The 13,290-nt window shown below is 54.7% G+C and overlaps 1 protein-coding gene across 2 annotated transcripts in view; it reads left to right on the forward strand.

The window, feature by feature from the left end:
- The window catches only part of BMERB1 (bMERB domain containing 1), a 93,864-nt gene extending 90,416 nt beyond the window's left edge, over nt 1-3,448 (forward strand). The window contains exon 6 of one of the 2 annotated variants that reach the window (XM_079120598.1): nt 1,581-3,448. In XM_079120598.1, coding sequence (XP_078976724.1) covers nt 1,581-1,693 — 113 coding nt within the window. In that variant the 3' untranslated portion in view covers nt 1,694-3,448. The remainder of the gene's footprint in view (nt 1-1,580) is intronic. The other variant, XM_079120597.1, reaches the window with a different exon arrangement.
- The last annotated feature ends 9,842 nt before the right edge of the window (nt 3,449-13,290 follow it).

Consider the following 13,290-nt stretch of genomic DNA (forward strand, 5'->3'; position numbering starts at 1 on the left):
GGATGTCAAGTTTGAGGCCAGCCTGGGCAACTTAGTAAGACCCTGTGTCAAAAATAAAAATGGAAAGGGTTGGGGGTGTAGCTCAGTGGCAGAGTGCTGACAGGTTCAGTTCCCAGTGCCACGAGAAAGAAGAGGCAGGGGGAGGGAGAGAGACTGTGTTCCCTTCTGTTGATCCCTAAGAACACAGGCACATGATCCCTGCCTAAAGCCAGCATCCTCAATGGACTCTCTCTTCTAAGAAAGGCAAAATAAAAGAACTCCACTCGCCAGTATGGAGAAGGAACAAGGGAACTTTCCTTCTAGGTGAGGTTATGGATAGAAGAAAGAAATGGTCTCAGTGAGAAATTGAAACACCAAGCCCAGACCTCAAGCAAGGGGTCCAGTGTGGGGCCCACACTACTCTTCTGGTGCTGAAATCCCAAACTGAAAAATAAAAAAATGAGTTGAAAACCAGGGAAATCTCTGGGGCCTTAGCAAGAGCAAATGCACAATTGCTCAGTGAGCCTCCTGCATCCCCTGATACACAGCACTACCAGGGACAAATCAACTCCCACAAAGAGGAGCGCTCCATAAGTATTAAAACCCAACAAGAATTGTACCACCATGAAGATGGATTAGTGGCCTATACCTGTAATCCCAGCAGCTTGGGAGGCTGAGACAGGAGTATCACATGTTCAAAGCCAGCCTCAGCAATTTAGTGAGGCCATAAGCAATTTAGCAAGACCCTATCTCAAAATAAAAAATAAAGAAGGGTGGGATATGGCTCAATGGATAAGCACTCTGGGTTCTATCTCCAGTACAAAACAAACAAACTGTACTACCATGAGGGGAATCAGTAGAGGCAACAAAGAGAATGCTCTCCCAAGAACCAGACATAATTACTATTTTAAAGAGACATGCATTCATATATTTAGATGATTAGAGATAAGAGGTAGAATAAAACCAAAGCTAAATAGCAGGATGCTATGACGAAGAATAAGTAGACTTACAAAAGAATTTAAAAAATTATCACTGAAGTAAAAGCTCAATGGACTAAATACAGAGACACAGTTGAAGGCATGGCTCATAAACTGGAAAGCAGACCTGAGGAAATTACCCAGCATAAACAGAAAAAGTTGGAAAATATGAGAGGTCATGAATCAGGGAGGATAGAAGGAGAAGGTCCAACTTCTATCTGGTAGGCAATCCAGAAGGAGAGAAAACAGCCAATGTGGGGATGGGTATCTGAAAATATCTGATCATTTTCCAGATTCGAAAGATGTAAACCCTCAGACTGAAGTGGCTTGAACAAAAGTTCCTGTTTATCCACTCACCAGCCACTTCCTGAAAGCCCGGTCCCGTGTGAGACTTGGCATTCACAATGGTGGCTGTGGTTGGAAGCTGAGCTGTAGGCCAGTTGGCCCACAGGGAAGTGGGAACAGTCTCTGGATGGCTTTTAATGCACAGCAGCTCTCCATACCACCTGAACAAAGCCTAGAATGAGGCCTGGCCTGGCCTGGGGTGAGCTGGGGCTGCCGGTGCTTGGGGCTCCCCTCGCCTCACCTCTCCCTCTTTCCTTCTGTGCTTCTACCTTGCTGCAGGCTCCCGGGCAGAGAAGAAGGCGGAGCCCCCACCTAGCAAGCCCACGGTGGCCAAGACAGGGCTGGCACTCATCAAGGATTGCTGTGGGGCCACCCAGTGCAACATCATGTAGCCCCCACCTGGGGTGCCCCGGGGCCACGGGGACCCCCTCCCACCCTCTTGTCATCATAGCCCCCATTTCACCGGGGCCTGAGAGCTCTCCAAGGCTTCCGGAAGGGGTTGAAGGCAAGCCTGTGACTGCCGCCAGGGGCCATGGGCACGGCAGGCGGGCCGGCCACCCTGTACAGAGTGTAGCAATAGGAAGTCCCTCACCGTCGCATGGCCCTCCCCAGAGCATGCCGAACCCAGGAGTCTGCCTCACCAGTTATCCAACCACCAGGAAAGGTCCTCCCTCAGAAAAGTAGATCTCCACTTCTATTTAGCTGTATCTAACCCACCGTGCAGGTCACCTGGGGGAGGGGCGTCGATCCCAGGCGTGTGCAGTTGTGATGTCTCAACCGTCGAGCACCGTGTCGGACACGTCCCCCCGCACCCTCCTAGCTCTGCTGTCGGGCCTGCCCCAAGCAGGCACGGTCCCTCCCCCACCTGTCCTCTCCCAGTGACTGTGTCCCCCACCCCGGAGGGCTCTCCACATAGCCCCTGCATCTCTGAGGCGCCATCAGTGTCACGTTCTTGGAGGCCGATGGCCTGTCTGTAAAGCTGGAGCTTGTGTGCCATGCCGTGGTCACGTCTCCCGCTCCCTCCCATCCTGTGTCCCGGCCCAGCTCACATCGGGAGCTTGTCCACTGTGCTCCCGGCTCTTCCTCTCCTGGCTATGTCTGGCCCTGGGGTGTGGAGCTGAGTGGGAACAGGGCTGGGCAGCAGCAGATCCAGGGCTTCGAAGAAAGAGTGGACAGCTGGAGGATCCGAGGTCAGGGCCAGGACAGGCGGCGGGGGACCCAGAGCAGACGTCGACCCAGGTACTCTTTCCCCACCGGGAGTGCCAGTGGGATGTCACCACACCAGCCCAACACCCAGACCTCCATGAAGAACGGTGGCAGGCGGGAGAGCCTGAGCCGGCCACGTCCCATCACCTGGTGGCGGATCTGAACCAGCCCGACGATCCCACCTGTGTAACTTGATGTACATTTGCTACAGCCAGCCCGGCACAGCCTGTGTGACCTCTGTCCGTGTCTGCGTGTCGTGACCGGCCTCAGTAGTTAGTGTAACTCAAGATTCGCTGATGTTCCGTCATCCATCAGAGAAAATAAAAATGGAACCCACGTAGACCGCATCTTAAACGCTTTGGTTTTTTCCTTGATTATGGAAGTCATGGATGTACATAGTAAATCATTTTAAAAGTACAGAAAATGTAAAGACTTTTTCTTTTTTTAAAACACCCATGATTCCTCCAGCTGGAGACCTCTGACATTTTGGCAGGTTTCCTTGTGGTCTTTTTATGTATTTCTTTCTCTCATGCTTGGTCCTACCGTTTTATAACCAGTGCTTTTGCCCCTGGTCACTACATAGCAATGGTTGCCCCTTGTCATTAAAAGCCCTTTGTAAGCATTAAATGCTCTTCATCCATATTTATAATGGCCGCTTAGGAATCCGTCTCACGGATTAACTGTCATTGAGCTCACCATTTCCTCACTATTGGACCTTCAGACTGTTTCTAGCTTTTTCAATGTTGTAAATGATGTTACGATAAATATCCTGAGGACACGAATCATCTGGATTTTGGGTTTTTCCTTAAGGTAAACATGTAGAAGTCACATTCTTGGGCCATGAATGGGTACCATTTTCAAAGTGTTTGTGAATCACAAGTGAAATCTGCAGGTGTTTCCAGTCCCAGCAGCTTTGGACTTGACCCCAAGGATTTCTGACTGTAATTCTCAAGGCCTCTATGGGCCTCGGCCCTCAGGCCTCCCAGCCTGTCTCAGGTGTGTTTCTACTTCAGTCCAGGCTCTGTCCACACACCTCTTCCTGTTATTCTGATGCTGAAGAGGGTCTGTGGTCCACTCAGTGTCACCAGGCTGGAATCAGAGGACACCATGTCCTTCTTTGGTTCCCTATCCCAAGCATGGAGATAGACTGTATGAGGATTCCTCAGCTGCCATAACAAAATGATCTCTTATACAACAAACCCATCCTCTCACAGTTCCAGAGGCCAGAAGTCTAAAATCTGTTCCCTCCCAAGGCTGAAGGGAAGAATCCTTCCTTCCTTCCCCCAGCTTCCTGGAGCTCCTGACAATCCTAGGCCTTCCTTGGCTACTTTGCTCCGATCTCCACCTCTGTCTTCACATGGCTTTCTCCAGTGGATATGTGTCTTGGTGTGTCCTCCCCTGGTCTTATAGGGACACATTCATCAGATTTAGGACCGGTTCTAATCCACTATGACCCTACCTTGATCCTCACCGTAATTACTTCTGCAAATCCCTATTTCCAAGTAAGTTCACATTCTTTTTAAAAAAATTTTTTTAAAAACAGTTGTAGATGGATACAATATCTTTATTTATTTGTATGCAGTGCTGAGGATGGAACCCAGGGCCTCACACATGCTAGGCAAGCGCTCCACCACAGAGTCGCAACCCCAGCCCGTGAGTTCACATTCTGAGGGTCCAGGGAGACGTGGCTATGGTGGGGTGGGGTGGGGGACACTATTAAGCCCACTGTAGATCCCTCCCACTGTAACTCACAATAAAAATTCGGGCTGCAGCCAGGCACCGTGATGCATGTCTGTAATCCAGTGGCTCAGGAAGCTGAGGCAAGAGGATTGCAAGTTCAAAGCCAGCCTCAGCAACTTAGCAAGGCTCTAAGCAACTCAGCAAGACTGTCTCAAAATAAAAATTAAAAAAAAAAAAATCAGGGGGATGTGGATGTGGTTCAGGGGTTAAGTGCCCTGGGTTCAATCCTGGTACCAAAAAAAAAAATCAATCGGGCTGTGGAAATTTTGGAAAATGTGGGTCAGGGAGACCTCGGCCACTCACAGAGCAGTGAGTGGACACTGATGGACAGACCCGGGGGGTTGAACTCTCACAAAAATCCTGCCTGAAGTGCTCCCACCAAGCTCTGGGGTAGACCTGTAGACCTCATTTTCCTGCTATTCCACGGATTTAAGGCAGACATTTATCTAGGTCTTCAGAGAAGAGCAGGATACAGTGACAGCTCATGATGCCCCGGTCACCAGGGCTGCCTGCGGAGCTGGGGATCCTTGCAGCTGGGGTGCCTGCACACCCAGACTCGCTCCTTTTGGAAGCCATGGGGAAGGACGTTAACAGGACATGGATACCTACTGCAGTTTATCACCACATGCTGAGCGATGTACACAATCAGCTCCTGTGTCTCAGGCCGGCCTGACGGGGTGGGTCCTAGTATTATTTCCACTGGAAATAACATGGATTAGGACGGGGCGGTAAATCCACGGCCCAGGGACCATGGCAGTTAGTGGTGGAGTCACCATCACCCCCTCCCTCTCCCTCCTGGAGCCTGGACAGTTCTTCCTCTTCCTCCTGGTGTTTAAACACACCTCCATTTCATTTCCCTCCATTTCATTTTCCTTCACGGCCCTCTTTACGGCTGGCCACAGCCTTGCCATCTCCATCTCCAGAATCTATTTTAATCTGGGTTGTGTCCCTCTCCTGCTTGGACCCCTGGTGCGCGTCAGCCCTCAGACCAACCCAGCTCTCTGCGGCGGGTGGTCCAGGCGCGTGCTTGGCTCCATGCCCGTGGGGCTCCACTCTCTAAGTGTGCCTCCTCCTGCCCAAGGAGACCTCTCTCCAGACCCCTTTAAGGCGTCCTTGTCCTCAAGCCTGGCCCCTGGCATTCTGCTCTGTCCTCTCCCCTGATCTCCTTGCACACTTTGGGTGGCCACCTGTACTCTCACACTCCCTGGGTGGCTTCTCTAGCCTACACCTGTCTCTTCAGCGCAGATGCATTTCTCTGACTGCTTCCGGAGGCTCTCCATTCGAATCTAGACCGGGCACCTCAGATGCAGCCCGTCCTACACCAAGGAACAGCAGACTACTATGGGACAAATCCCACGGCCCTGTTTTTGTAAATAAAGTTTTATTGGAAAAGTCACGCTCTTTCACTCACATGTTGTCTGTAGCTTATTTTGTACCAGGATAGCAGAGTTGAGTATAGAGAATATGTGCCTCATAGACCCCAAGATATTCACTCTCTGGACCTTAAGGGAGAAGTTAGTCAACTCCTGCCCCAAAGGGACCTCAGCCTCCACACCTTATCTTCATTTCAGGAAAGGGCTCCTACAACCCGTCCTTGACCCTCCGTCTACTTGGTGCCCCTTCAATTGCCAGGGCTTCAGTGCCTACCTCCTGCGTTTCTCTAGGACCTGGCCACTCCCAGGGTGGACACTATCATCTTTTCTTGGTCAGCTGCAGCAGCACCCTAGCTGGCCCCCAGCCCTGGTCTCCTATGTCCGCTCCCTAGGCAGCAGCCCAGGATTCTCTGAGTAACACAGACCTCATGGTGGCTCCTCTGAGTCATCCTCGCAGCCTGGGACAAACCCATGCTCTCTCCTCTGGTCTGGCCCCTCCACATCCTGAGCCTCCTCTGGCCCACTCTCCTCCACCCCTCTTGGTGCTGGGACCACAGACTCTTCTTTGGGTCCTCTGGCTCTTCTCGACACCCTCCCTGTTAGCCCCTCTCCCAGATTTCCACACATTGTCCCCTCTGCCAAGGGCTCCTCAGCTTCCCCACCAGCCCTTCTTTCCATGGGGCTCTCCCTAGATGACCCATGTGCCACTCAGGAGCCAAATGGATCTTTCTGAAGCGTCCATCTGACCAGGCCTGTTGCTTCCCATGTGAAACCTTCCAGCAGCCACGTCTGGGCCCTGGCCTGGTCTCCCGGGCTCAGCAGCCCACCCGTCTCCCCAGGGCCCTTCTCACCTTCACTCATGCCTGTGCTCAAGGGAACAAAGACAGACTGAGCAGAAGCTGCGGGGAAGAAGGAAATCCAGGCGGAGAGCAGTGTCCAAGGGGCGTGTCCCAGAGTCCAGCATCACCTAGGGGGTGGGAGACCTCAAGGACTGTGCCGGGACTGGTGTGGAAGCCACATGTGTCAGGCAGGAAGTGCTCTTCGGAGCCTCAGCTCCATGCAGATGGCTGGATGGCCCTGAGCCCTGGACTGCGGGGACATGGCTAACTCATCTGCAGCTTGAGAAGTTGCAGTTCCTCCGTGCACAAGGCAGCTGCCGACCAGGACTTGGAGGCCTGCCACCAACAGGGTCACATGGTGGGCACCATGGGACAGCAGAGCACCCAGGACAGCTGGCTCGAGGAGTGAAGGTCAGGTCTCGTTCCCCTCTGTGAGCATTTTAAGTCCCCTAGTTAACGCAGGACTTGGCAGGCGCTAGACTGTGTGGAGACTCCGGCCTTGGCACTACTGGCCTTCCAGCAAGGGAGATGGGGGTCAGAGGGTCCAATCCGAACGCCCCCAGCCCCGAGCAGCAGCACCAGTGACAGGGACCACAATCCAGAAAGAGACTGAGGGCTGCAGCTGGAAGCCAGACTGCCCAGCTGAATCCCCAGCCAGCCTCTCTCCTCCCCTCCTCGGCGTCCAGGCCTGGAAGACGGAGCCAAGCACAGGTGGGCTGGAGAGACGAGCAAGAGAAAAGTCTAGAGCCACGACCTGGTGAAGTCCATCACCACCAGTTAGGTCGGAAACGGGAGAAGCAAAATGGGCAGGGTGTCCAGGCCTGGCTGGAGGGCCTGGGGCTGGGCGGGAACAGGTGTTGGCGAGGCCCACGAGCTGCCCTCCAGAGGGTGACAGCGAGCAGGTGCCAGGGCGGACACTGGGGGACTGCGGGTGAACCCGGACACCAGCTGAGTCCCAGTCCCCGGGCTCCCCAAGCTTTCTACTGCTTCTGGTCCGCTGTCACGTGAGGTGCCCCTCCCCCCGTCCTCTCCCCACGTGTTCCCTCCCTCTGCTCTTGCCAAGCCTGACACGGCACTTGGCCCCTCTGCCCCATGCCCCCCGGAAACCAAGCTGCACAGCACCCACACTCCTCCAGGATGTTTGTGGAGTGGCGAGGGGACTCCAGCACGGCCACCCCTGCCCAAGTGGAGCTGGTTTCCTGTCTCCGAGCTCTCCGCCAGCCTAGCCCTCCTGTCCCCCTCGTCCCCCTCGCTTCACTGTGGACTCCCTTCTGCTTGATCAGAGGCTCCAGCTCCCTCGGCGACCCCGCAACTCCGCACCCCCGGCCTCTGCGCGCAGAGGGGAGAGAAGCCTCCGCCGAGCTCCAGGTCTCGCAGGCTCCGTGCGTGGGGAAGGGAGCCTGCAAAGCAGCCATCAGTTGCTCTCCCTTGTCCCCGGGAGGGAGCCGTGGCACAGAGGCGGTGGGAATGTGGGAGAGGCGCCTCACGATCTGGAGGAAGGTGCCTCAGCCATGAGATGCTGCAGGAACAGGACTTGGGCAGGGGAAGCTGGGGGCTGCGTGGGGCGGGAAGGCCACCAGGGCCTCCAGGGAGGCAGGGCTGCCCACCTGAGCCTCCAGCATGGGGCGGCAGGATCCCTTCCGGGTCTTCATGCAGAGCACTGCCAAGCAGCCGAGAACTAAAAACAGTCGAAAGGAAAATTGATTAAAAATGAGATAAATAACTCAAAAATTAAAATAAAAAATAAGAACAGTCAAAAAGAAAAAAAAAAAAAAAAAATAACATCTAATAGGCAAAAAAGTAAAGAAGGGCGTTTCCCAGTTCCTGGCCTGGGATGTGCCAAATTCAGGGGTGGCACTGGGCTCAGGGTTGTTGGCTGGACTGGGTGCCTCTCCACCGCTCCTTCTTGCTTCCCTTGTGCTGGCTCTGTCTCTGCATGGTCTCCTTGGATGGCCCACAGTGACGTCTTCCCAGGCCTCCCTGTGGAACCATCCAGGGGTCTGAACAAAAACCAGGTGCAGTCTCCCAGGCCTCTGCGTCAGAAGAGGAGAGAATGGATTCTGCGGGTTAAAAACAAGGGTTCCTTGCCTTTTGGAGAATAAGAAACAGGGTTCCAGAGAGGGTCAGAACTTGTCTAAGGTCACAAAGCAGGCTCAGTGAAACCGGAACTGGAGGCCGAGCCTCTCCTGACTCTTCCCGCTCTTCCCAGCCTGCCCCAGAGGAACACCAGCCCCTAGTGGGCCCAGCTCGCTCTGGGCGTGGTCCACCCAAGAGCTGTTTGTCCGAGCACAATGGACAACTGCTCACCATGTGGCCCGCCGCCCACTCAGGCTTGGAAGGGGGAAATCCCCAAGGAAGCACTTCTGTGGCTTCAGGCTCCGGGTGACACTGGTCCGCCAGCTTGGATTCTCCCTGTCCCCGGGACTGGTTTCAAGTTCCAGGAGGGCCCAGGAACCGGATTAACCATTTGAAGATGATTTTTACACCACGACATAGTTTTGAACTCACAGAAGAGTTGCACTGTCACACGCTGCCTGATGGCATTTTGGACAACCATGGGCCACATACACATGACAGCTACGCTGTGGCCATTGTTTTGTTAATACATTCATGATGTCTGCACAGTGACAAAACCCCCCATGACACACGTCTCAGAACGTGGCTCGTCCTTTAGTGACATGTGACCATCTCTGAAGAGTACAAGGACTTCCTGAATAGCCTTCTGACTCACTGAGCGCTGGGGTTTTGTATTGGATCGATCCCTTCCTCTCTGTATACCCGCCGGCTTTTTTCCAGAGTAGTCTGAGTTAATGACAAACATAATGTCACTTTACCCTTAAATCTTTCGGCGTGTATTGATGAACTCAGGTGTTCTTGTTCTCTTTCATAAATACCGAATTCCATTGACAGAATTACCTAGGGCTCAGCTGCCACCGTTGTTCTATCATGGCAATTCCACCCTCCCCAGTCCAGGATCTGATCTTGTTTGGAGCTCCCTAGTCTTTTTCAAAGTCTCCTTGAGTCTGGACTGACCGCTAGGTGGTCCTGTCTCTCACGACCCAGGGGGTTTTGAAGATCTCTGGCCAGTGGTTTTGCCCACAGAACCTGCATTTTAAACACATTCCCACTGGGTGTGGTGGTGCCCACCTGTAATCCCAGCGGCTCAGGAGGCTGAGGCAGGAGGCTGACGAGTTCAAAGCCAGCCTCAACAAAAGTAAGGCGCTAAGCAGCTTGGTGAGACCCTGTTTCTAAATAAAATACAAAATAGGGCTGGGGATGTGGCCCAGTGGCCGAGTGCCCATGAGTTCAATCCTTTGTAGCAAAAACAAAACAAAACAAAAACCACATTCCCCTGGCAATGCTGGTGCCCGCTCTTCAACCTCACAACCACCAACCACCGCCTGGCGTGTGGCAACCATCAGGGAACCAGCACCATGCAGTAGGCCCCTGTCTTGCTCATTGGGTCCCACATCTGGCTCATGCCTGGCACCCACTGGAGGCTCAATAAAAATCGGACTTGGGCAAAGGCTTAACCTCTTTGCCTCAGCCCCCAGTGTGTGGGGTGGAGAGAGGCTGGTCGAGGCCCTGGTGACTTTGAATCTTGGCTGTCAGCCCTTAAAAGGTGTAGCCTGGGACCCTTCTGCCCGTACCTGGACCCGGACTGGATGTCTCTGGCCTGCTTAGTCAGCCATCCATCACTCATCAAATGCTCATGGATCGTCTGTGAGGCAGGACGCAGGACTTCCTTCTGGCCAGTGGGATATGGCAAAGACAGAGGAGGTCACTACCCTGACTGGGTTGCTTTACATGGGGGAAGCTCTCCTCTCTGGCTTGGTGAACTGAGCAGCCATGTTGAGGAAGCCCACGCTGTGGGAACAGTGGGTGGCCTCCAGCAGAAGGTCAGCAAAAAGCTGGAGCCCAGAGTCATATGGAGCCTCAAGAAAGTCAATCTGGCCAGCCCCTCAAGGAGTATGGCAGTGTTTTGTCCCAGTCCATCAAGCCTCTAGGTGAGACACCAGCTCGACTCCCTCCTGACCAACACCAACCAGGAGATCAGAGCTGCACGCTTGTGGTGATTCGTTACACAGCAACAGAAAACTCACATGACCTATTCATACTGGGAAGGCGCTAGTGATGAGAAACCAGACCATCACCCTCGTCCACCTCCTTGCCTGGTCAAGGGAAACAACACGTATTCGATGGCAAACTGTGGGCATTATTGCTTTTGACACGCTATGAGGGACAAGCATGGTCTTGGAGGCTCTGAAGACTGGTGTTGGACAGGGCCGACGCGATGAGGCGGGAGAACCTGCCTGGGTCTACGGAGAACTGCAGGTCAGAGGAATCTCCCTGGGAAAACGGGTATGTGCTCAGACCCGAGGACCAGGGGAGCAGTAGAGGGTAAAGATGGGCACAGGTCGCAGCTGGGGTGGCGCAATCTCAGCTCCTGTGGTCCTCCGGATGCTTCCCTGCTGTAGCTCATTCACAGGAGAGGACTCTGCCGGTGTTGTTATCCTCATTTGAAGGCAGGGAAGGAGGCATGGAAGGGGGTGCAGAGATTTAAACCAGGCCCCTGATTCGGAGCCTGCGTTCTTAGCCACTGCCTGGACTTCTGGGCCCAGGGACAACAGCAGGAGGCGCCCCAGCATAGCCAAGAGGCTGAGAGAAGGCCAGGTCAGAGAGGAGGGGACCCGGGAGTGTGCTGCAGGCCTGCGGACTCAGAGCCTATGTGCAAAACCTCACTGGCCTCCCCTGCCCAGAAGCAAAACAGGGATTCCACCTTAGAACAGGGACTTCACATCTGGCTCAGACACAGACTCAGGGGCTCTGGCACATGGAAGGCAATGGCCTGCAGCCCTGGGTGAACCTGTCCACACTGCTGCAGTGTCAGAGACTCTCGAAAGGGGAGAGGAGGTGGGTGAAAGGTGGGGGTCTAGAGGGGCAAGGGGGACAGGCCTTCACATGACTGCCTCAGGTGGAGGGAGGAGAGGCCTCACGCCCCCGGGACCTCCACCCTGTGCCTGGCTGGGTCACCACCTCCTTGAGGAGCAAGGAGCCTCACAGATAGCTGCTTAGCAGTTATTCACCCCCAAACTCCATCTCTGCCCCTATAGGAGCTTCTTCCTATCTTCCTCCATGCCCCAAGCTCCCCGCTTCCAAATCCTGCCTTCCCAGCTGCTTCTTCTCTTCATTCTTGCTCAGGAACATTCTAGCCTTCAATCCTCTGGCTTGGGGTCTTCTGAGCTCCTCACCCCACACCTTTCCTGTCAGTTCTGTCATTTGCTGACCTCATCCCCAAGGCGAGCAGTGTTCTGACATTCCAACCTCAGTTCCCGAGGGTGGCCTGCCTCCCAAGGCCTGGACTCTCCGGGGAAGGAGCCTCAACACTCTTCCCTGGAAGTGCCAATTTGAACAGGAAAACTCAGTCTTCACATTTCTCTCCAGAGTGGTGTTGACAAGGCTGCCGTCACCATGCGGCCAGGCACTGAGAGAGCAGGAAGCAGGCAACCGTGGAGAGCACGAGGTCACCAATGCTGGATGGGACCCGACCTCTGCTCTACAGGACGGCGAGCCAGCTCATGGCTTCTTCCCCATCTTCAGAGCTGGTATGCCAGCCAAACGAAGGTCGTACTTGCACATGCCGCCCCAGAGCACGCCTCTGGCAAATGACTAATTTTGAGCCAAGGCCATTGAGAAGCAGCCAGAAGGACTCTGCCCTGAAGCAGGTCCTGAGAGCCTCAGGTGAGAGATGCCTCCCTGCACCTGGAGCAAAGGAGCATCCTCATCTCCAGAGACGGGGGTCAGGGGACACTGAGAGGACCCCAGAAGAGCAGGCCTTGCTACGTCCGTCCCCCATCCTGCCCTTTGCTACCTGTGGCTCCTCCTCTTTTCCAGCTGGGTGTCCATGATCTCCGTTCCTACGAACCTCGTGCAGAACCTCTGGGGCATCACCGTCTTCAGGGCTTCATCCCCGAGGAAGTGCGGGGGCTCCCCAGGGACAAGCACCTAAGTGTGTATGCTCTCCTCCTGTTACTCTGTCCCTGTCAGCTTAAGGCCCACTTGGGGCCCCAAGAGTGTGGAAGAAAGATTCTTACTCCCTACGATGGCCGCAGCAGGCTCGCAGGGAGCCAGGGAAAACAAACCCTACAGACGTTCCTTCTGGCAAGGGGTCGGGCTCTGCACAGGTCCTCAGGAGGCGCCCCCCCCCCCCCTGCTGCCACTGGGTGGCCTCGCCCAGCCCCCATCTTCCGAACCGTCACTCAAAGCCTCTTCCAGGATGGGAGCCCGCAAAGACGTCGGCAATGCCACGCTTCCAACCCTGACCCAGACCTGGGAAGTGCCCGGCCGCTGTACGGGGCAGGGCAGAGCTCAGCTCGCCTTCTGTGACTCTGCTTCGGGGAAGAGCCTGGAAGGACTGCTGAAGGTCTTCAGGAGACTTCAATATTGAGCCTTAAGAAAACGGCCACCTTATGAAGAAGTGATCTACTCCAGCCTCTCCGGGATCCTTTCACATCCTCAGCAGGGTGGCACGGGCCGCAGGGCCAACGGCAGGCTTTGCTGCCGAATCGGAGGAAGTCTCTTTCTGACTCGCTGGTTCACAGGTCAGCAGTGACAAGCCCAGGCAGACACAGGTGGGCTTCCTCTGGAAGCGAGAGCCCAGGAATCGCCCGTGTTCTAGGTGGAAGGTTCGTGTGGCTGTCGGATTTCCCCACACCTGATATGAAACTGGAACTGGGGCTGGGAGAGTGGCGCTTACCCAGACAGGGCCGGCAGCCCGCGCGCCTCCCCACGGCCCTCCAGCTTGCTCTCCACCTCGCACTGACGCCTTAG

Source organism: Sciurus vulgaris, assembly GCF_902686455.1.
Source record: "Sciurus vulgaris genome assembly, chromosome: 18".
Taxonomy (NCBI): domain Eukaryota; kingdom Metazoa; phylum Chordata; class Mammalia; order Rodentia; family Sciuridae; genus Sciurus; species Sciurus vulgaris.